The 24,476-nt window shown below is 42.5% G+C and overlaps 1 protein-coding gene across 2 annotated transcripts; it reads right to left on the reverse strand.

Moving 5' to 3' along the window:
* Window positions 1-327: 327 nt before the first annotated feature.
* ROPN1 (rhophilin associated tail protein 1) lies at window positions 328-23,487 on the reverse strand. Of its 2 annotated transcripts, XM_008950520.3 has the most exons (7): window positions 23,242-23,487; window positions 23,050-23,120; window positions 11,734-11,861; window positions 8,211-8,328; window positions 6,727-6,888; window positions 1,360-1,535; window positions 328-539 (listed from the first exon to the last, which is right to left on the reverse strand). In XM_008950520.3, the coding sequence occupies exons 2-7, from the start codon at window positions 23,068-23,070 to the stop codon at window positions 473-475; spliced, it is 672 nt and encodes a 223-aa protein (XP_008948768.1). In that variant the 5' UTR covers window positions 23,071-23,120; window positions 23,242-23,487; the 3' UTR covers window positions 328-472. The 2 variants fall into 2 exon arrangements, with proteins under 2 accessions (XP_008948768.1, XP_054966335.1); XM_055110360.1 differs by lacking the exon at window positions 23,050-23,120 and having other exon boundaries at window positions 11,734-11,972.
* Between the last annotated feature and the right edge of the window lie 989 nt (window positions 23,488-24,476).

A 24,476-nucleotide genomic window follows, 5' to 3' on the forward strand; every position in this document is an offset into this window, starting at 1 on the left:
TGGCACATAGCTAACCTCAATAAATATTGATGAGTGAGAGGATGAATGAATGACTAGCACAGTACCAATAAATGGAGAAATAAACTGGCAAAAACTTCAATTGACCATATAAAAGACACTCATCTAAATTATGCCTAACAATCACAGAACAACAACACTGTGTCTGGTTAACCTACTACCTTTTAAAATCTGACAGTCTGGCTTTGATTGAAGATGCATTTTCTATCCATGCTTTGTCAGCCACTTTTACTCAGTATCCATGTGGGAAGAATACTAATCTCCTGGTAATGAAGGTGTTTTGTTCCAACAATTTCACATCTTAATTCTGCACATTTCTGATCTCATATGTTTAATTGTTTATTTGTGTGTACCAGTTGTACAAGAAAATTGATTTTGGGTGGTATATGGGTGTCAGTCATTCTGAAGTACAATCATCTCTGTATCTTCCTTTAAAATTGCCAAAATTGTGCTTTTACTCCAGCTGAACCCTGGGGTTTTGGGTAAAGTCATTCACTGTGATTATACCATCAGGGCCAATTCTGTTTGGAAAAAGGTATATCTGCAGTTAGTTCATTGACAGTTAATCTTAAGAAAGACAATATGCAAACAACTCTCATTTCACATTAATTCTGCGATTGCTCCTTTTTCTCTTCTTTTGTTTTGTTTTGTTTTCTGAGACAGGGTCTGGCTCTGTCATCCAGGCTGGAGTAACTGGTGCAATCTTGGCTCACTGCAACCTCTGCCTCCTGGGCTCAAGCTATTCTCCCAATTAACTGATACAGACACATACCACCACGCCCAGCTAATTTTTGTATTTTTAGTAAAGACAGGGTTTCACCAGATTGCCCAGGCCGGTCTTGAACTCCTGAGCTAAAGCCATCCACCCACCCTAGGGTTACAGGTGTGAGCCACCATGCCCAGCCCTCTTTTTCTTTTAACCTTTGACTGTCTGCTTCTCCTCCTCCTCCTTCTCCACTTCTGTTCCACTGGTCATAGCTAAGTGTGAGTCAGAGTTACTAGGGGGGCTTATAAATACACAGATTCCTGGGCTCCGGCCCTAGAGTTTATGATTCCATAGGTCCAGGGTGTAGCCTGAGATTCTGCATTTCTAACATGTTCTCAGGTGCTGCTGCCGCTACTGCTAGTCTCAGTAGCACTGAAAGAATTGTTTTCCTATATCATTCTTTTCCTTCCTCTTCTCCTTCCCTTTCCCCTTTTCTTTCAGATCATCCATATTTCATGTTTCTCACAATACTTTTCTGTTTCCAGAGCAGTATAATACAATAATCTCACTATCTTGGCCAGCTAGATTTCTTTTCCTGGTATTCTTTCACCTCCACTTGACAAAAGTTAACTTACACTTCCTGTTCCATGTAGTTTAGCATCCTGCTGACGTGTGATGCAGAGATCTCCCCATCCACTTTGGCAATATACGTGTAGAGAAACTGGAAGGTGCTGAACGGGATCCGGGGCGACCCACCATTATGGTCACATGATAAGACCTCACACACTATCTTGAGAGTTTTGGTAATAGTCTATAAAAGTTAGATAAAATGAGGAGAAAGTTACTCTTCCAGGCAATATTCCTGAGATCGGTTTAGATACAAGAAAGAAAACAAAAATATTGCTCTTATAAAATGAAGTGGGAACAATTTAAGATTCTAGAAAGCTTGAAATTTTTACATTCAAATGTCACTAATTCATTCTAAAAAATATTAAGTATTGGGTATCTTTATTTCTTTTCTTTCTTTGTTGGAAGACTACTCAAGGAATTAAATTTATACATTCCTAAGTACTTTAAGATATTTGTTACTTTAGCCCGAATAACCTCACTAAAGGAGGGAAGTTGATTTGCATTCTATATAATTAGAATTATTTCTTCTTATTACCCTCCAGTCTTATCTCTAAAGGGCTGAGATAGATGGTCTAGCCTATATAATCCAGCAAGATACTTGTGGCAACGACACAGTAGAGGAGAAGAAGGTAGGAGAAGGGTAATTTCCCCAGGAAAATGGAGTCCCAGGAAGATACTGGAAAAATGGTCTTTAACATCAAGATAAACGTTCCTCTAAAGCATCTGGGTCCATCTAAATAGAATCAGCTAGTGCTTTATTTCATACTACATAATACTAACCCTTTTATTACTGGGGAAATATTGGTTGACAATGAGTGCCAGGAATTTTAATAGAAGGGTTACTACAGAAGCAAACCCTCCTTGCAATGAAACTTGAACATTAAAGGAGCATGCTCAGAACTCATCTCATGTCTTTAAATAACCCACCCTTTGAATAAATGTTACAAGCAAAAGAGTTGTGAAATGAAGGTCACCAACAGATCTTGGTGCTTTACTGAAACTGATGATGTACAGATCATCCTGACACTCTTCCAGGGATCAGTGAAAGATCAGTTCTGAGTGGTGACTTAGGGTGAGTGAAAAAGCAGCTGCTGTATCTTCCCACATGATTAGTAGAGGAGACTTGCCCTGCCTTAGCAGTTGATATTTGCTGTTCTCCTCTCATCCTCTCCCAGAACAGAATGATTGCCTAGATGAGGCTTCTCTAACTGTGGTGTGTGTTACCCAGGAGCGTAAGTCTATGTCAGGAGGTACTGAGGATGTGAATAAACTTTTCCTTGAGTGATAGTTTTACTTGATGGCAAGTAATTTAAACATAATTTGTAATAATTATTAATTTTAATTGAGTTAATATTTCAAATTTGTTTCTTTACATTTAATAAGCATTGTTATTTTATAAAACAGAATCTTCAATAAACCACATGATGTCAAAAAAATTGAGTTTGAGGCAGGCCACCTTCCTTTCCTCTCCTCTGCCCCTGGGGGTCCTCTCATGGAAATTGTTGTGAAACACTGCATCTTCTACTCACTTTCACTTAATTCAGAGCAGGTGGGAGGGCAGGCATGGGGCCAACTAGTATATATGAGGCTGTCTGGGAGGATGGTAAATCATGCATGTGAGATGAGGTCAGTGGGAGAATGGTTTGGGGTAGATTTGCAAGCACACTCTGAACATTATAATTTCCACCCACAGCTCACCCTGTTTCTGTAAAAAACAAACAAATGAACAAAAACAACCCTCTGCACCCCTAATGCTTTGTTCTGTTGCCCTCTCCCATGGGGTGCTGGTATGGACTGAATTGTTCCCCCTAAAGTTCATGCCAAAGCCTTAACCCCAGAACTGGAGAATGTGATTGTATTTGAACATACGACCGTTAAAAAGATAAGTTAAAATGAAGTCAGTAGGGTGTCTTTATAAGAAGAGGAGTTAGGACATAAAGAGAGAGCCACCAGACATGTAGGCACAGAGGAACACAGTTTGAGAAGCTGGCCATTTTTAAGCCAAGGAGAAACGCCTCAGAAGAAAGCAATCCTGCTGACAGCTTGTTCCCAGAACTTCTGTCCTCCAGAACTGAGAGACAACAAATTTCTGTTGTTCAAGCCACCAAGTCATGGCAGCAAACTAACATAGCGGCTTTCAACCCTAAACATCATCTTTTATTGATTATTCAAACTACAAACCTTCAAATTCTACTGCCTCATAAGATTTTTAAGTATTTTTAAAGATTTAATAAATGGATGAGTGTATAAATAACTCTTTGGACTGGAGCTATTTGGTAAACTGACATAAACCTAAAGTAAACAGATCTTCATTCTCTTGCACAATATTTTTTTGGGATCCGCTTCACAGACATAATCTTTAACCATCTTGCGAGCTTCATTTTCAAAGTTAGAGGTGAAAGCCTTGAAATGTAAATCGTTTGCTAACAAATATGTCATTCCTTCCAGTGAACATGATTATTTTCTACATACGTGATCTCTTCCTTTTTTAATAATCAGTTCAGTGGAACAGGAGGTGGCATAGGCCAGTCCAGAGGAAGGAGTGCTGAAGGGAGGAGGAATACAGGTCGGCATGCCATCGCATTCTGAATAATGTGTATTAGACGCAGAGAGCTCAAGATGGAGTAAATGTACCTATTACCTACCAGAGTAAAAATTCCTGTTACTAGACTCTTCTACAAGGAACAAACTGGCTTTTCTGAATGGCATAGAGATCTTGTCTTGCTATTGAATTGGCAAAGGAAAGAGAAATTCTGGGCTTGCCTCTAAGGATATATGAATTAACTAGGATGCAAGGTCTCCACCAGATGGTGACCCCTGACTTAGTCTCAGCTATAATAAAATACCTTAGACTGGGTAATTTATAAACAACAGAAATTTATTGCTCACAGTTTTGGAGTCTGGGAAGTCCAAGACCAAGAGGCCAGCAGATTTGCTCTCTGGTGAGGGCCTGTTCCTCATGAATGATGCCTTCTATGTGTCCTCACTTGGTGGAGGGGGCAACTTTTATAAGGGCACTAATCCCATTCATGAGGGCTCCACCCTCATGACCTAATCAACTCGCAGAGGCCCTACTTTTAAGGCCATCACCTTGGAAGTTGAGATTTCAATATATGAATTTTGGGAGAACACAAACATTCACACCATACCACTGACCAACCCCACATTTAAGATCCCAGAAACAGTCCAACTCCAGCATGATAGAAATGAATATAAGGGTATTGATTACTGGTTTCATAGGACACCCTTTATTTGCAGATTTAACCTCCAGGCTGACTTTATCTCTAGGGGTTCTTTGACATGGGGATGATGAGGAGCAAAGTCAGATATGTCAAGGCCTCTTAGAATTGGAGGAGCTCACTGTTATTCAGAGGTGGGCCTGAGGATGTCTCAGAGGAAGCAGAGAAGTCTCAGAGGAAGCAGAGAAGTGGGGATAGAATCACAGGATGTCAGAGGTAGATGAACCTCATGGAATATTGAATCCCACCTCCTTATTTTACAAGGGAAGTAGAAAGATTCAATTCACCTCATGGTTTCCCCTCTCCAGTTTGGGAGGCAGGTACATCAGAGGAAACCTAGCATCTACACAGTGGGCTAAGCAGAGGGAGGGTTGGAATCTGACTTTCCAAAGTCACTCTTTGTTACTGTGAGGTATGGGGATAAGGGAAGAACTCAGACACACCACACACTGGTGAGGGTCTGTGAAGTAGACCACCAGAGCCAGGGAGCAGATAGGACAGCCTGGCAGAGAATCAAGGAGGCCCTCGACACCATTGAGAACTGAAATGAGCCAGTGGAGGAGGCATCATCAGCCTTTCACCAGTCCAGGAGAGACGAGACCAAAAACTTAAGCTGCAAGCAGCTAGTGACCAGACAGACAGGCATTACCATGGAGACCAGAGATGCCAGGGAAGACTGAGGGATGTGAGAAACCCTTCACTTGACTGCTCTGTGGTCCTAGAGTCAGCTCTTTCTGTCTACATTCAACTGCCATCTTGGAGAAGAGAGCGTGGTGAGGAAAAACCTGAGATACTGGGAAATTTACCTTTAGGCTGTTTCAGTTACTGCATCAGACTAAAATTTCAGGATTGGATTGAATTTATTTATTTTCTTATTTGACCCTTTGTGGGTGGGGTAGACCAAGAAGATCCAAATTAACTACAGATAAAATTTTAAAGGTATATTTTCCCCCAAAAACGTCTCCAAATGTGGTGTGAAAAAAATCTGTAACCCTATGAGAATTTAATAAAATATGTTCATTTTTTATCTTCCTGTTTGTGATTTTCCCCAGTCCTGACTGACAACTCATAGGCCTCTGCTGCTTACTTTCCTTTCCTCCTCAGAGGATAGTGATTTATTCAGTAATAAATGCTATAAAGGACAATGAAGAAAGTGCCACAAATGTCCTCTTGTTTACTTCTCTCTAAAGAAATGATTATGATGAAGGCTGTAGGGGAATCTATAGGAAATTTGGACTATAATATTTCCACTAAATTTTCTCAGAAACAAACCTGTCAAATATGTATTCCAAGCATATTTGAGAAGAACAAGATTATGTTTAGATATGCTGAATGATTCAGACTACCTTTTCATACCATTTGGTTTTGGCAGAGGCAATTATTTTCTCAATAATTTTCAAACTTGTATGTATCTCAGGGATTCTTTTAAAAAACACGTTTTTGATTCATTTTAAGTTATTTTAAAAATGTTTAGCAATGTAAGTCCACATATAAGATACCCAAGCTTTAAATATCTATACATATAAGCTGATTTCAGCATCTTTGGCTTCAAAACAGTAAAATTGCATTTCCAATATCAAACAAGTCAAATTTGGAAAAGGCATAAATCTGTATGAACATCCTGCATCCATGGAGATGTCATGACTAAATTCAGAAATAGCCTCATCTCTCTTTTTTTTTGCTTTCTTATGTCTGAGTTCTGCATCCAATTCTGTTTATTACATAGTTTTCTATAAGAATGTACCCCTTTTAAACAGTGTCTATTGATATATATTCTAGGTGTCTGGAAGTCTTTTTTTCTACAGTCGGCTCTTAGTTGTCTCTGGGAATATGAATGGAGGGAGTGGAGTGAAAATAAATCTGAGGGCAATATTCATAAATAATCCAAGAGCTACACTATAGTCAACTCTCCCCAGAGCCTGACCACAGTGTTTCCCTCTCTCCTCCTCCCAACCCCTGCCACTGCCTGATGAGCACAGAAATGACCTTGCTTTAGAGAGGAGAAGGACAAGATGAGAAGAGGCATGTTTATCATCAGCCCTGCAGAGTTGACCGCGTGTATAGATGCACTGCCCTTCCAGGCCCAGAGGGAGATTTCCCCTTCAGGAACAAAAAACAGTCAAGCTAACTTACAACTCCCAGAGCGCTGCAAGCAAGGGCTAAAAACTTCAGCCACTCAATCTCCTCCGTGAAGCGACCCACATTCATCACACTATTAAACAGATCTGTTGGGAGATTCACCACTTTCCACATCTGGGCCAGCTCCTCTGCACAGATGATCAGTCTGCCAGCAACCTGCAGGGCAGGGAACAGACACAACACAGAGAATGTGGGAGAAGTTGAGACAAGGCCCTGAGAAACACCCCGCCCCCAGGCCAGGTCCACATCTCCCAGCACATGGCAAGGGGCGGGATGGGGTGTTAGGAAGGTAAAGATGGCTCTGTGTGGCAGTTATCGTTGCAAATCCTAGTGAAGAGCATGCTGAAATATAATTTATTAATTGTTAAACTTTAGGTGTCAGAATTATGCAAAAGATATACATTTATATTACATTTTAATTTCTCATGATGCTTTTATCTGCTATTGTATTCCTAAATTGTTTTATTCCTTATATGACAGATAGAACAGCCTGAAAACAAAACCAAGGGGTAAAGAGCTTACCTGAGACCACTAATGAATGGTAAAATTAGAACAAGACATAGGTCTCTTTCTTCCCGATTGCACTGAGTTCTTAGCTCTAGACCTCAAGTGCATCCCTCATGCTTTCCCAGGAATGATATGGGGTATGTGGCTGACCCGTGGGGATTTGGTCTGGATGCCTAATGTTGCTTGATCCCAGGTACTTTAGAGCTCTGTCATGTTCACTGCACAAGGTACTTGGTGGATAAAAGGAGGGAAGGTGACCTGTTTTTGGCCACCAATGCAACAAGAGCACAGATGCCCGATGAAGTGCTCCAACACCTTTCCTGACTGTCTGATTCTAGTGAAATGCTAAGCCTCTGGGACCAAGGTGGTTAGCCAAGCCAGTCCTAAATCACCCCAAACCGCTCTGTCCTGGACCATAAAGCAGGGTTTGGTGGTGCTCAACCATATGTCCTGGGAATTGGCCAAACCACAAACTTTCTCAAGCCGGACCCTCCTCATGCATTCATTCACCAGGCAGCTCCCAGGATGATGTGGCTATGAAGAGGCTCACAGCCTCTCCCTAAAAGCTAAAAGCAATGTCTGGACCTGGGATAGCTGGGGAGCTAAAATATGCCCTTCCCCAAACTGTGATTTTCATCATATTACAGTCTTGATCAGTAAGGAGACACTGTCCAGTGACTGAGGACTTGCACTTTTCTGGAGAGACGAGATTAGCATTGCATTGAGCCCCTGTACATTCTGCCAGCTTCAAGGAAATCTGGGATGACCCCACCAATGACTCAGCCTACAGCCTATTTCAAAATTATTCCCATTTGCCAAGGAAAGATTTACTTTCAGTCCACGGTTTAGTGTATTTTAGGGTGGTGCTAAGTGGTCAGCTGACTGGCAGGAGAACAGAGGGCTTTCGTCTGTACCCACCCAGCCTCAACACTGTCCCTACATTCTCCTCAATGCTGCAGCAGGGCCCTTACCTGAGAATGCAGGATCTTTAACAGCTCAGGTGTTAGCTCTGCCCAGTTACACAAAGCGACTCGCTCAGACCGCTCTCTCACCGGAGGCGTCTCTCCACGGGACAGGGCCTCAAAATAACTACAAGAAAAAAAGTCAGAGAGTAGGAGGATCCTATACCCCAGTGGCCTCTGGCTGTTCTAGCAATCCTTCCCCCTTCTTCTAAGGGAAGGAGGTAGAGAAAGGAAGCTTTGTAAAGTGGCTTCTATGTGTCATTGTGTTTAGTTCACTTACATATGGGAAAAGTCTGAATGTGTTACTCTCCACTTAGGGCACAGAGAATGCTTAGAGAATACAAAGCTTTGTTCTTCTATAAGGATGAGGAAGAACCAAGAAAAGTTTGAGTATGCAATTCCCTGGAGCATATTGGGTTCAGGTTTCTTTTTCAGTCATCTCTGAGTGTTTTATACACGCAGATGTATATTACATATGTACATATAATATTGGGAAGAGAAGTTGGAAGAGAACTAAAAAGTAATGTACGTAAGAAAGGGGAAGGCAGCACAGGAATGGTGGCTAGGGCCTGTAATCTGGTGACTCCAGGCTGGAGGACCACTTAAGCCCAGGAGTTTGAGTCTGCAGTGAACTATAATTGTGCCACTACACTCCAGACTGGGTGACAGAGTGAGACCCCCATCTCTGAAGAAACAAAAAAGGAGGGAAGGGGAAGAGATGGAAGTGTCCTGGGGTGAATCAGGAAGGGTTTCTGGCTGGAGGTAGTGAGGCTTGGGGCTTCAAGAGGGAAGGGAGAGAGGGTTGGCAGGGCAGGCTGCAAGGCTCAGGAGAGAAGAGAAGCCAAAGAAGGTTTGAGACAATCTTAAGCTATATGGTGCCTCTGAAATGAAACTGTTTCTCCATCTTCCCTCAAAATTTTCAGTGAAATCTGCCTGCTCCTCAATGTTTTGTGGAGTGGACTTCGTTTGGGGGCATTGTGGAACAAGTACTGAGTTCTGTTTCAGGACTGGCATAAGATGAAAAGAGGCTGCCTGCAGCAGGGAATGGACATGAGCCGCTGACATGTGGGTCACCAGTGCAGCATGGCAGGGTCTGTCTCTATCAAAAGCCTGGTTATTGACGATCCATGAACCACAAATTTCTGTCCCGCCCTGCTTTTTTCCCTCCATTACTTCCTCCAGATCCAGGTAGTATGAAAATAATATAGAGGAAATTTTGTAAAAGTCCATTTCAGGGTCAAGCCATACAATGATGGGCTAACCATTGCCTGTCTCTGAGCCATGTAGCAAGGCAGAGCGAAAGCTACATGGACTAAAGCAGTAATTGCCAGTCACCCCTTGGAGGTCATCAGCAGGAAGGGCAGAAGAAATACATTAAAGCCACCTTTAACAATGTGCATGAGAAATCTCTGCACACAGATCAGTGTTGGCGTGGGTGGGGCATGGGTGCAATATGACAATAGGAGCAGGGTGTGGCCTCAGGCTTTATAACCAGACTTGGGTGGTATAAATGGGAGGGACAGAGACACACAGCACCTCATTCCACAGAAGTGCTGCCCAGGTAGAGTAACACTCATCACCAACATCTCTGGACTTCTTGTGGAATTGGTTAGACAACATGGAAGCAAAGCTGTAATCATGGATTTCGTTCTTTGGGTTATTGAGCTTCATTTGCAAGTGATCAGGTCCATGGTTATACACATATATTGCAAATTTGTGTTGTAACACATGCCTACCAGAGGACAAATAAGTATATGTCCTGCCAATACCTGGTAAGAGGTTTCTTCGTTGACAACACATATGTAGGGAAATTCTTACTTGCAATGGATTAAAAACGTGTTTTGTCTTGGAAACACTTTGCAGAGTTTTATTCTCTAAAATGCTACAGGTTTTAAGTAAGTCACATACAACCATCTGAGCAGTGCTTTTCATGTCTGGATAGAATGGAGGGGGCTCTTAGGTCATGCCCTCCTTTTTCATTGTGGTTAAACTACAAACTAAGTTTTCATGGATGTCTTAAAAAATTATAGCACGTGATACAATACGAGAGCAAGCAGTCTACAATAGTGGAATGCCTCTTCCATAAATGTCAGGGACAATACTAAGCAATGTCATTTTGCTTACTATAAAACGGCAGCACAAGAACAATCAAATGGGTTTGAAACTAAAGTATAAGATAAAGTCTGTCGATCTGACTATGCCAAAATAAATTAGTCTTCTGAAGCTAAAGTTCAATCTTAGAGGCAATATATAAAATTTAAAATGGAGAACTAAACAGGGCTCATTACTAGGCAAAGCAACCCCCATTTATGTTTCTTTTTATGAGCACCACTGGCTTATTTTCCTTCCAATTGTAAAAGCTGCATCCTAATCCAGTCCAGGAGCACAGCACTGGCCCAGAGACTCTGAAAGGCCCCTCTTAGATGCCATTTTGTGTCTTCTCAAAGGTGTCCACACTCTCCCCACCATCTGCGCAGGACACCCACTCACAACCTCAGCCTGAGGACATCTTCCCTTCCCCAACTCACTGGCTTTCTCTCAACGGCCTCTCTCACTCTCACTTTCCCACTGAAACCCTCCTAAGCAGGGAATCATCAAACAGTAAAAATAGCCTGAAAATGGTCCGTGAGGTCTAGTTATATTCCAACTCCTGTCTCAAGTCCTGGTTCCCCAGTTTCAAGCAGGCAAGTTTGTCCAAGGAGCAATTTCATAGCTGAGAGGCTTTCTGTGCAAAGCTACTTCAATCCAGGCCCGCAGCGATTGTTGTGTAAGCTCCATCTACTGAGCAGCCTCTGGAGGTCTCTCCTGAAAGAAGGCACCCGTGTTTGAGGCACACTGTTTTCAGCCATGCCTGAGGACCCCATCACTCTGCTTGGCCTTTCCCCAGAATGCAGTGTGTACTGTGTGGACATCTTTATGTTGGCAGAACAAATCAGTTCAGAGAAACACCAAAGAAAATAACAATAATTTCCTCCAAGACAAGATACAAAGGGTCTTTGGTTGGGTCCAAGTATGAGTTTTAACAGAAGGGGAGGAAGTGTCTCCTTAAAGGAGTGAACTAGCAGGACTGTTCCCACCCCATCCACCCAGGGCTGTCGCTTCCCTCCCCCCTCGGCTGCACTGCTGCCATCTAGTGGTGAGATAGGAGAACGAAGAAAGGCAAATTAAGCTTCGGAGATTCCCAGCCCTTCTTTCCACCGGGAGTGGGAAAAAGCGTGCAGGGAGGAGGTGGGTGTGCATACGCTGGTGTGACGCGGTCATCTAACTTGCTGCTTGCCCCAGGACACGGCCTATTGACCTGGCGTCCTACTGCTCAATCTGGCTCCCTTAGGGGAGGCATCCCATCCTTGCCCAGCTAGATGTAGCATTTATGTGTGGATTTTAAAGCATCAAAGCAATGCAAGAGCTAAAACAAAGACGATGCCAGTTAGTCCGGACTTCCTAGCTGCAGCCATGACAACCTCCGCGGTTTTCCAGGACCCTCTCTCTCCGGCCGTCCTCCAAGGGGTGAAGGCGAGAAAGGAGCACGTACTCGGCTGCCCACTGGATGAGGTCCTGCGGCTGCACCCTAATGGCGGCTTTGGCAAACTCCTTCAGCATCTTCGGCAGCTCCGGCGGGATGCATGTTGGCTTATCTGTCTGAGCCATTGATTGGTTGGCCTATTCTCAGGAGAAAAAAATACGTTAAGATGAAAACTTCGATTCATACGATGAGAGCAATCCTGGACAGGAGGTCACCCAGCCTCTGTTTGACACTCAATTTTGGGGACTCTGCAAGACAAATGCATTCTATTATTACACAACGCCAAGGTTAGAAAACCGTCTGCTAACCCCTACTTTTTGTTGGAAATAGTTATGTCCTTTACATAAAAATTACACAGCCCTTGTTCATTTAAAAAGTGGAGGTCAGCAAAAAATTCCCTAATGATATCGCCCCAAAATAATGATATCACCCCCCAAAATCCAGAATTTTTCAGTATATATATGTTTGTAAAATAAAAAAATAAGATTATACAAAACAGCTTATTTACTCAAAAGTATATCATGAACATCTTTCCATGTCGTCCAGTTGGGTAAGAATTGTAGCAAAATTTACTCTGAACCCTCTGTGAATTGACATTAGGCCATTTCCACATAAAAATAGTCATTAAACAGCCATTTGGTGAGCGTCTCTCTTTACAGCTGCATGTTCTTTTCCACTCTAATTGTCAGGTGGAAAATTCGTACATTTTCTCTCAAAAAGTTCCAGGACAAATTGAAACAAAATATGAAAATCCATAAAGTGTATACAATTCCCTCCACAAATAAACAACAGATCAAAAGATTTTTTTTTCTGCTTTTGGTAGAGAAAGGGACAGACTAGATATGCTAAAAAGCTGTCCCTCTTCAAAACACCTAGAGGCCAGACAAATCTCAGTACAAGCCTTTCACATTGCCTTGCTGGGCTTGCAGTGAAGTGAGAGAAATCTTCCAGTGGCCAATGAGGTGAGTAAAGTGGAACCCGCAGTGCTGGGCAAATGAAGAAACTAGGGCTCACCTGGGCACATGTAGATGGCAGGAACTTGAAGCTTTGAGATAAATTGCCAGGCAGGGTGGATAGAGACCAAGGATTGGGCTCACGAAAGGCAAATGTCTGCACTAAAGGACTCCCCTTCTGACCTAAACTTGAGACCCGCCCAGGGACTACACCCTCAGCGTGAAAAGGTGTGGCTGAAAATATCCGCCTACAGGCAGGGGTAAGCAACAAAGAAACCTGTCTCCATTGCTGCTTCTAGTCACGAGAGAAACAGTCCCCCAGGAGTTTGTAGCCACAGACTAGTTCTAAGTTTTCAATTTATACCAACACCAGCATGGCTGGGAAATCCCAAGACAAGAAACTAAAGTGGTCTTAGGTTGGTGGGACTTCATGACCTTTTACTTTATTTATGTTCTTTTATTTGGAGGAAAAAGAGGATAAAATAATGATTAATTTTAGACTTTGCAAAGTGTTAGAAAAGTTATAACAGTAATATAACCACTAAATCTGTAGAGAGAAAAAAAGGAATTTTTTAAAAACACAAACAAGCAAACAAAACCCTTCATCAGTCAAAAAGAAGGCAAGAAAGGAGGGGTAAAAACAGGAAAAGTAGACAAATAACATGGTAGAAAATAATGCATACATATCAGTAATCACAATAAAAATAAATGAGCTTAAATGTGCCAGTTAAAATACAGGTATAGGTACACCTGAAAAAACAAAGACACAGAAAGACTCAAGGTGAAAAGGGTATAAATAAGCAAAGAATAACCAATAAAAGTTAAGGCAGACATACTCATGCCAGACAAAAGATACTTTAAGGCAAAATGCACTATTAGGAAAAAAGAGTGATAAAAGCTTCAATTGTTTTTGATAAAATGATAAAAAGCTTCAATTGTTAAGACAATAACAACAATTCTCAATGAGTATGCCACAGACATCACCATGGAGGAGTCTCACCATGCTAGGTGGAAAAGCAATATATTGTTTCTGGTGACATATATATGTTATAATATTATAATAAAGAGTAAGGAATGATAAATACAAATTCAGAATGGTGGTTACCCCTGGTGGAGGAGGGAGAGGACGGAGAGGGATGGTATTAGGGAGATACAACAAGGGTCTCAGTACTATTAGTAATGCTCTATGTTTTAAGCTGGATGGTTGCTGTCTAGATGCTTGTTTCATTATTTTTATACTTCTACTTACATCATGTATTTAATTTTGTCAGTATGAAATATTTCATCATTTAAAAAGTTACTCTTATAAGTTGTTTCTGATGACTTTTCAACCCATTTTATCTATCAAAGAGCAGTGCCTTATTTGCTCATGTTGTCTGCACATTATATATTCTTTTACTGTGTTAAAAATACATACAATTTACCATTTTAAATGTACAGTTCAGTGTCATTAAGTACATTCACATTGTTGTGCCACAATCACCACCAACCATCTCCAGAACTTTTTCATCTTCACTAGCTGAAACTCTGTACCCATTAAGTACTAACTCCCTATTCTCCTTCCCCACAGCTCCTGGCAACCACCATTCTTCTATCTTCATGAATTTAACTATCATATAAAATCATATGGCATATAATATTTGTCCCTTTGTGTGTGGTTTATTTCGCTTAGCACAATGTCTTCAGGTTCATTCATGTGGTAGCATGTGTCAGAATTTCCTTTTTTTTCGGATCCATAGTCAGATGTGTTATCCATTGCACCACTGGCCCCAAGCTGAGAATTTCCTTGTTCTTAAGGCTGAATACTATTTTGCTAGATGTACCACAATTTTATCCATTCATAGGTCAATGGACAGTTGGATCATTTCCACATTTTAGCTATTGTGAATAATGCTGCTATGAACATAGGTATACAAATATGTGTTCAAGTCCTTGCTTTAAATTGTGTTGGGTATATATACCCAGAAGTGGAATGGATGGATCATATGGTAATTGTATTTTAATTTTTTGAGGAACTGCCACACTGTTTTCCACAGCGGCTGCACCATTTTCTGTGTCCATGTATTTTGACAGGATCTTTTGGTTGTGCAATTGTTTAATTTCTCTCCTGGAGTCTCAGATAATCTCGTGTAAACGAAAAGATGCCCCAATCCTAATTAAGGAAGCTTCCATGACAACAGTAACAATGTTAACCCTTGGTCAGTATAGAGCAAACTTAAGTAAAGCCTTTACTTCATCCCATTGCTGTTTCTAACAATTGGTCTGCAAGCTCTTTTCATTTTGGGGCAAGGAATCTCTTGTAAATTTTCCATACCCATTGTCTTTCTCAGGGGTTGGTCCTTCTTTAACCTCTTGCAGTTTTTTTTTCTCTTCTCATCATTCTATTTTTCCCTTAAAAGTTATCAATTATATCTATTAATTTATTGTAAGTGCCAGGTGCACTCATAACAGGACCAGTACTGTGCTAAGTACAGGACCATACATTTTTCTCAAGTAATCCTCAAAATATCCCTATGGGGTAGAATATATTAGCATTATTTCACAGATGATGAAAATAAAAAAGATAACAGAACTTTTGCAATGACATATAATAAGTGACAGAGGCAGGATTTGAATACACATGGTCTGACATGGGAGGTGGCCTGCTAGACATGACCATTCTTTCCTTCTTGAGACTTTCTCTTCCTTTGATAGCATACGCCATTCTTGTGTGTCTATTTTCCTCAGCATTGCTCCTTTGCCTCCTTCCATAATTCCTCTTCCTCCTTCCTTGCTCTAAGGAAGAGTTAGCAATCTTCCCCCAACTCAGGTCTTCAGCATTCTTTCTGTTGCTCTTCTTGGAGAGCTCGCAGCCTCTTCACGGCTTTATCTACGACAAAACTGTGTGGATTGCACTTGTTTTCCCATCTTTGACCTCTCGCCTTGTGCTTCGATTTCATACTTCCCATTGCCTCCAGGACACTTCACTAGAATCCATTGTCCATCTCCCAACTAAATCCCTCTCCCAGGTTCTTCTCTGAACATGATACCACTAATCTCTCAGTCCTTTGGCCTCAAAGCCTGAGAGTCATCCATTTTCTTCAGTCTGCTGAATCTCACTAAATCCCACTATTTCCTTTGAAATGTGTCTTCGATTAATCCCGTTCTATTTCTACTCCTGTGTCTCTGGCTCAGCCCCTTATCAACTATTGTGCAGCCTCCTGACTAGTCTCCCTGTCTCAGGTCATTCTCTGGCCTGTCATGTCCAGTGTGTCCAGATCTATCTTCCAAGTTGCTTTTTATAGTCAGAGAGCACTGCTCACAAAATGACAATCATATCCTGACTTTCAAGGTTTTCTATGATTTGTACCTATAATTCTAAACTAAAAATTTTCTGCTACTCTTTACCAACACAAATTTCCTATACAGTCTGCTCTGGCCACTTTCCAAAAAAAAATTATATATCCAAAGCTTAACACTGTCTCGCCCACTGTTAACAGTAATCTATCCTTCTTTTCTCTCTTCCCCTCAGTATTTTGCTAATTCTAGCCGGCTTACTTGAAGTGCCCTTCTTCTTTCATCTGCTTAAACCCTATACTTCCCCAGGGTTTTTCATACTGTGCCATAGGCCTTCCTAGAAAACTTGGATATCATCAAATATTGTTTGTAGTATGCATTTTACCACTCAATCCTCTTCTGCCTTTCACTGCTCTCTAAAGCTGAGCTCCCCACTAGAGGCCATGGCAGAATGGGCTACAGGTGTGCCATGAAAGATTGATGGTTGTAAACTTTTTATAGTAATACAAAATTTACAACCATTTACAAACTTACAACAGTTGAAATTATATTTGGATACTGTTTGGCACAGTCAGTAAACTTCCAGATTTCAGTACCTATTGTTTCTGTGCCGAAGGTTTTATGTATAACACCTGCTGCCAGAGACGCCTTTATAGGGCTTTTCCTTTCAACCATCTTGTTAAAACAATCCCTGTACGTTGGATTATTACTTTAATTGCAATGCATTTATTATCAGTGACAATGATAATCTTTATGCATATGTGTTGCAAATACTTAGCTCTACTTTTGATTTAATTTTCTCTTATTTTTCACATTATTTTCTCCTAACAAAGAAGTTATATGATTTTTCTTCATCATCATCACCATCACCATCATCATCATCATTTGTCCCTAAGAAAACAGTAGATTTTGTTCACTTTTTTTCCCATTGTGACTTGATTTGTTTGTGACTTATTTATTCTTGGCTTTTGATGTTAAACAAATATCCAAAATCTGATACTTAATGGACTTTTGTAATGACTTATTGTTTGTTTACAAAAATAATAAACATTTGCCTCTAAAAAAATAGAAAATAATTTAATTGATTTAGTAAAGGAGACTCTAGGCCTTCAGTAAAATCTTATAAAAATATTTTTTGGCTGGGTGCAGTGGTTCACGCCAGTAAACCCAACACTTTGGGAGGCTGAGGCGGGCGGATCACTTGAGCTCAGTTCAAGACCAGCCTGGGCAACATGGTGAAACCCTGTCTCTACTAAAAATACAAAAATTAACCGGGCATGGTGGCACATGCCTATAGTCCCAGCTACTCAGGAGGCTGAGTTGGGAGGATGAGGTTGCAATGAGCCAAGATCACACCGCTGTACTCTAGCCTGGGTGACAGAGCAAGACCTTGTCTCAAAAAAAAAAAAAAAAAAAAAAAAAAAAAAAAAAAAAAAAAAAAAAAATTCAATATATTTAAATTATACTTGAAATGAATAATATTTATATTTTGTGAAAATCTAGAATTGTAATTACTAAATTAAATAATGTTTCCAAAATTCCCCCTTTACTTACCAAATGCTTAAGTTTTCAAAAATTTCATGTGATTTATTTAAAAATATTCTTAAGAACAGCCATATTTTCTTTGAAAACTGATTTGTTGTAGTCAAAAAGGCCTATAGTCTCCTTAAGTACTTTATATATATTATTTATTTTCCATCATAAAAGGTAATTTAAAATTAAATATTAATAATTTTTATTAATATTATTACAAAAATGGTTTCCAAAGTCCTCAGGGACATACAAAAGTTCCTGAAATGACCACACAGTGGCAGAGGCAAGGCAGCTATTGTGGGGAGCAGGGGTCCCTGATGGAGACTGTGTGTGCTGTTGCACTGGAGGTGGTGTTGAATGGGGGTGGGGTGCTGGCCGGTGCAAGTCCAGGTGACTTCTCTGTGTCCTGCAAGCAGGGGTGGTTGCTTAGGGTGGAGGAAGATCTGCTGTTCTCTGCACAGTGTTAGCACAAGGGAAGGTGTTGGCAGGGGTGGTGCTTGCTGGTTCTGTACCCACCAAGGCTCTGTCTGCAGTGGCAGTCAGTGGGGGTCAGCAGGGGTGGACTACACTCTTGTGTGCTGGCGGGGCAAGTAAAACAAAACCTGCCTGTGCAGACATGGGCCAGCAAAGTGATGTGGGTAGTTGTTGTGGGCTCAGGGAAGCTGTAGTATGGGGAGGGAAATTACTGGCTGCAGTATGCAGCCATAGGGGCCACCTTGCTGGAGCTCTCCACTGATCAGGCATGGTCCACCAGTGCAGAAGCTATAGTGTGGATCCCCAAGGCACCTGAGACTGCCCTGTAAGCAGGCATGGCCAGGCTTGTGCCTGGAAGAGGCCAGCAGACCAAGGGGTGCTCAGATCAGACCAGCCCCATCTGATGAACAAGACCGCCCTGCAGAGATCAGGTCCAACAGTTCCCCTACAGCTAAACTCTCTTATTGGAGCAAGTTGAGCCTAGTGGAATGGCCATCCCTGGCCATGCTGTACTACAAACACTCCCACACCAAACTCTCTGGGCTCCACATCACCTGGCTTGCTGCCCTACTTCTCTAAGCAGCTCTCCCTGCCACCTCAAGTTTCTGTGGTGACTGAGGGGTCCCCTCCTTCCAGGGTTCCAGTGGACCCTGGTGAGAGCAGGTTGCTCCTTGCTAGTTCAACTCACTCGTTCCCCCAGAGCTGTTGTGGTTCAAAAATGAGCTTCAGTGTATGGTAGCCTGTATGGGGTTCCCAGCTTTCTCCCCCTTCAGCCAAGCTTCTGTGCCTTCCCTCTGTCCACTATCTGTGCCTTCCCTCTGAAGACATGTTAAAAACACTCCAGTCATCTCAGTTCCTCTGTGGGAGCTGTTCCACTTGTCTGCGTCTAGTTGGCCATCTTGCCCTCCAATAAAATTTCTTAACCACTCATGTTTTTACATAACTCTGAAAAACATTTAATGGATCTTCATCTCTTTTCTTATAAAAAGTATGCCCTGTCTGACTTTCAAGATCTCCCCAATTTGTCTTATTCGTATTAACTTTCCTTCTTCAACTGCGTTTCACAGAAGCCTGGATCTTTTTCTATCCTGAGACAAACCCACGGCCAAGTCAATACAGCATTTGGATGCCAACAGCAATATTGCTAAGAGCAGTCCTACTTGACCTTGTCCTTTTTTTGAGTAGTAGTTTTTGGCTTTATTACCAAATTTCCCAAACTTGCTTATATATCATGCTAGTATTACCTCTTGAAAGCATGAGTTCTACATGTTTATTATTTAACAAATGAATAGGTACCTCTTTTGGTTTATCTAAGCCATGCTCATATTTCAAAGATTTCCCTCGTGTTCATTCGCATCATCATCCACAATTCTAGGGACACATGGCTCATTTACAGACTGGCATGTAAACTATGTCCTGTAAAGTTGTGCAACATGGTTCCCTGATTTGGGGACCTGGTGTACACACTTGGGTCACCTTAGCCCTGTCTTATATAAGAGTATGAAAGTCTTTATTAAGAGTAAGTGTCATAATACCCCACACCATTTTCATCTTTTACTTGTCCTTCCTACATTTTTTTTTTTTTTTTTTTAGATGGAGTCTCGCTCTGTCACCCAGGCTGGAATGCAGTGGCATGAGCTTGGCTCACTGCAACTTCCACCTCTTGGGTCAAGCAATTCTCCTGCCTCAACCTCCTGAATAGCTGGGACTACAGGTGCGTGCTGCCATACCTGGCTAATTTTTGTATTTTTAGTAGAGACGGGTTTTCACCATGTTGGTCAGGCTGGTTGTCCTTCCTACTTCTGATTTCATTATAGCATTCCTGTGAGTCAGAGATTTAAAACCTACAAGCAAGGGCTCTGAGGGGGTGAATGCACTATAGTTTCCAATATAAGATTAGGGCTATGTTTCTCTTCAGTTTCCATTACCATTCCTGATGATATTCAACATTGCACTGGCCTTTTCCAAAGCAAAACATAGGGCTGCTATCCTTCGTAGCTAGTTGTGGCATAACATCTAGAGGGCAAATGAAGCTGTAGTGAAGAAGCACTCTTGACTGTGAGGCAGGAGTCCAGGATTTTGGCCCTGGGTCTATTTATGACTAATTATGTGATCCTTAGGAAGTCATTAATCTGACAAAATTTATGTGTTTTATTGGAATTGTGCTGAATACTGGGATACATGAATAAATAAGTCACACACTCTGCTTCATGGAGCTCACAGTCCAGTGGAAGAGAGTGACAGGAAAATCAGTGACTCAAAGAAGGTATAATAAGTGTCAAGAAGCCTGCACTAGATATAGAAGAACAGAAGAAAAACAGAAGAAAAACTCTTGGATGAGGCATCTAACATCTGCAGGTATTAGAAGGAGGTCAGAAAATACTTTTCAAAGAGTGGTGATATCTGAGATATCTGAACTGAGACTTGGAAAAACCTGGTTTGTTCATTGCTGTAATGCAAGCCCTCAGAAGACAGCTGGGTACAGGGCAGGTATTCAGTAAGCATATGTGTACTTATGAGAGTAAGGAGAGAATTTCATGTAGCTAGAAGGACTTAGGCAAAGATGTGGGGTTGTCAGAAACATGATGAGTTCAGGGAACTGTAATTATGGAGCTCTCAAGTGGACAAAGCAGGAGTGGTTGGGCCTAAGGCTGGAAATATAGCTCAAGGCTTGGGCTTTTGAACTTTTTGTTGAAGGCAATGGGGAGCCACTAGAAAATTTAAGCACAAGAGTCACACAATCAGTGTTAGCTTTAGGTCCGGTTATCAATATTTGCCTCTCAGCTCCAAATTCACCTTGTATTGCCTCCTCCACAAAAATTGAACTAGGTCCTTTAACATTTTTTCCCTTGCCAGCTGTCATAAGGATATGCTTTGTTAGGACAGGGCACTGGAAGGACTGGAGGAGGAAGAGGTTTCTCTTAGGAATTTAGGTATGCTATTCTTGCTAGGCTCCAGGAACTTGTAGTTTCTCTTATGCTGGGATCCTGGAGCACACAGCTTTTCTAGCATCTGGTTCATGCAGTGTATGATCTTTTGAGTGCCCAACTGCTGGAGTACACAGTGGCCATCAGTGCTCCATGGCTAGCAGTGTCCCCTGGCACCTCTCTTGGGAAGCTCTATAGCAGAGTGCTGTCAGTGAGTTACCTTTTAGTGAATGGCTTCTCTGGTGTTTCAGAGAGTAAATTTTGCCTGCCTGGCACCTCAGCAATTTCTCTGCTCTCCAGTCAGCTGTGGCCATCCCCTCTGCACCAAGCTCTGGGAAAGGTTTCTTCCTTGGGTGATCTATCTCAGGGGTAGTGGTTGCCCCTTATATCTGTGATTCCTGTATATTTTAGATCTCTCCTGACATATTAGCCAATCCTTCATTACTCCAATCCCATCATTAACAATTCTTTATATTGAACTTCTCTTGTTAAATTATATGCTCAAAAAATTACTATATGATTTATTTCTCTTTGTTGGACTCTGAAACACGTTGACTGACAGCTGTGTGGATGAGCTGAAGAGAGGATGGTGAAGCTTCAGGCAGGGAGCCAGGTTAGGAGAATATGGCAGCACTTTTGACAACTCCCAGGAGCTTCACTGCCTTGAAAAGTAGTTGCAATAGGGAGTGATATAAGAGACAGGTATTTAGGAGATAGGATCTACAGGATTTGGTAACTACTGAAGGAGGAGGAGGAGGAAGAAAAGAGGAGGTGGAGGAGGAGGAAGAAGAGAAGGTGGAGAAGGAGGAAGAGGTGAAGGACAGAAAAGTCTAGAGTGACTATCAGTTTTCAAGCTTGGATGACTGGGTGCACAGTGGTGGTTCCCTTGTAGAAACAGAAAACACTAAAGGAGGGTCAGGTCAAATTATTCCCCCATGTTCCCATTTACTTTCAGGAGTTCCATGCACTTTTGAATCACAAAGAGTTGAAATCATAGACTCTCTGAGTTGAAGAGGCACCAAAGCCCAGCTTTTCTGCCTTTGGGCAATAAGGGTCATTTGTTCACATCAAAGAAGTGGGAGAAAGGTCCATTCTATCTTAACATTCCTCAATTCTAACATTTTGTAAAGTTCTTTTCCATTTTTAAATCTCTTGATAGTGTAGGTCTTCTTCAATTATACATTCCAGAGCTTATCCATAACCCCAACTCTTTCAATTCAATGCATTTCCTCCTAAGTGAAACCTACATGCCTCTCAATGTGAAATGGCAGGCCAACATATACCTGCCAAGTGCTGAAGAATGTAGGTCTTAAAATAGACTATAGTCTTGTTTCAGGGATCTCTCACTTGGTTTTATTGGTATGGGCTAAACAGGGCTTCCGTTTCATAAATGGAAGTCTCCAGTAATATGAATGAAAGGCTTCAGGGCAGAATCTCAGAGGGTTTCTATGAGTATCACTTGGAACCAAGCACAGGCAACTGCACATCCCTGTTTGGGTTTGGAATTGGAGATGGTGGGTTTGGGATGTGGTTACTCTTGTTTGGAATGCATTCTCCTCCTCTTAACAGGTTGATCCTTCCTTTGGAGGTCTGCTCAGCCTTCCCTGATTACCCTGTCAGTTCCATTGTACATACCCTTTCAGAGCATCACTTACCTATGGTTGGTGTGATTCTTTGAGTAACATGTGCCTCCCCCAGCAAACTCCAAGGCAGGACTGGTCAGTTTTTGCTCACCACACCATCCCAATGCCTAGCCCAGTGCCTGGAACTTAGTGTTCAATAGATACTAGTAAAAATGAACGCGTGATAGCAGTCTATGAAGTGCTAGGTATAAAATATGCGTGATACGAGTCTATGAAGTGCTAGGTATAAAATAATGCGTGATAGGAGTCTATGAAGTGCTAGGTATAAAATAATGTGTGATAGGAGTCTATGAAGTGCTAGGTATAAAATAATGTGTGATAGGAGTCTATGAAGTGCTAGGTATGCCCATTGGTCCACGTGACAATTCACCCAGAGGTATTTTTATATCCCTGTCGCTGATGAAAAAGCAGAGGTGTGGCTCCTCGGTGGAGGGCTCGGATTCCAAACTCTTGAGCCTCCCAACCACTGTCCTCCGGGTAAGAAACCGTATAATATTATTCTGGGTACAAAATACGCACACAAATTGGCCAGAAAGCCATAATCCCCCACAGTCACATTCTCTTGAAGATCTCCTTGCCTTCCCCTTGCCCTGTGAACAAGGAAAGGCTCAGAATCCAGGGGGCGTCCGGCAGTGCTCCTCCCTCAGACCAGCGCAGCCCTCGGGGCGCTCAGAGCCCTGCCCTCCCTCCACTTCCCCTCGGGGTGGCTACCTCAGGCTCGCTCCCAAACCGGCTGTCTGGCTTCAGGCGACACCTGGCGCCTGGCCTCAGGCGAGAGGTGTGAGGAGAGACCGAGTGCCTCCTACCCTTCTTAAGAAGGAGAGCAGTAGAACCTCGGCGGGGAGGGCAGCAGCGGCCAGGGGTGACAGCAGCGGCGGGGCACGACCGCCGTTAGCGTTAGACGTTAGCGCTCCGCCTTCGCCTGGCAAACCCTGCGCGGGCTCCGCTGCCAGGCCACCCGAGGTAGCGCCGGGCGCGACGTCACAGAGCCGCCCCGCCTCTCCTGCAGCGGCGGGTTCCCAGGGTCCTGCTAGGGCGCTGCTGGGGGAAGCTGAAAGCTGTTTTGGGCTTTGCTGGTGGTGAAAGAACCAGACGGCCTGGAGGGTCAAGGACTGGGCTGGGGGCGTTAGGAAACCCGGGCTGGGGGCGTTGGGGGTGGGGCGGAATGTGTAGCCATTGACGGTGCGCTTTTGTAGGTGAGAGGGCAGAAGTGGAGCTTGCTCTTTGGGCTTGTGGAAAGTGGACAGGTGAGAATTCCTCAGGAATCATAGTAACAACACTTCTTACAATGCGTTTTTTGGTGCCAGGAATTGTTCTAAGTGCATTACACACATGAACTCACTTCATCCTTACTGTCACCCCATGAGGCAAGTACTATTGTTATCCCCGTTTTTACAGATGAGGGAACTGAGCAGAGAGATTAAACTTGTCCAAGATGTCAGCAAGTGACAGAGTCAGGATCTGAACCTGGGTTGCGTTGTCCCAGATTCCTCACTCTTGACCTTATAATGCTAAGAAAGGGGAATGGAGTGGGTAGGAACAGAGCCTGAGATGCCTGGGGACAACAGGGAAAGATAGAAAATATTTACTGGGTAGAATGTGGTCACTGTGCCAGGGCACTTTTACAAACATGATGACATCAAAGTTTCACAGTAAACTCTGAAGGTAGGTATTACCTTCGCTTTGGAAATAAAAAACAGGCTCAAGGCTTCGAGTAATTTTGCCTGTGATCGAACAGCTGGCAGTAGGGCTCAGGGCCCAACTTTACTCCAGGTCTTCCGGTTTCAAGACTGTGTGTGTGTGTGTGTGTGTGTGTGTGTGTGTGTTTTGAGACAGGGTCTTGCTCTGTTGCCAAGGCTGGAGTGCAATGGGGTAATCATGACTCACTGCAGCCTCAATCTCCTAGGTCTAAGCAATCCTCCCACCTCAGCCTCCCAAGTAGCTGA

Source organism: Pan paniscus, chromosome 2 (assembly GCF_029289425.2).
Source record: "Pan paniscus chromosome 2, NHGRI_mPanPan1-v2.0_pri, whole genome shotgun sequence".
Taxonomy (NCBI): Eukaryota; Metazoa; Chordata; class Mammalia; order Primates; family Hominidae; genus Pan; species Pan paniscus.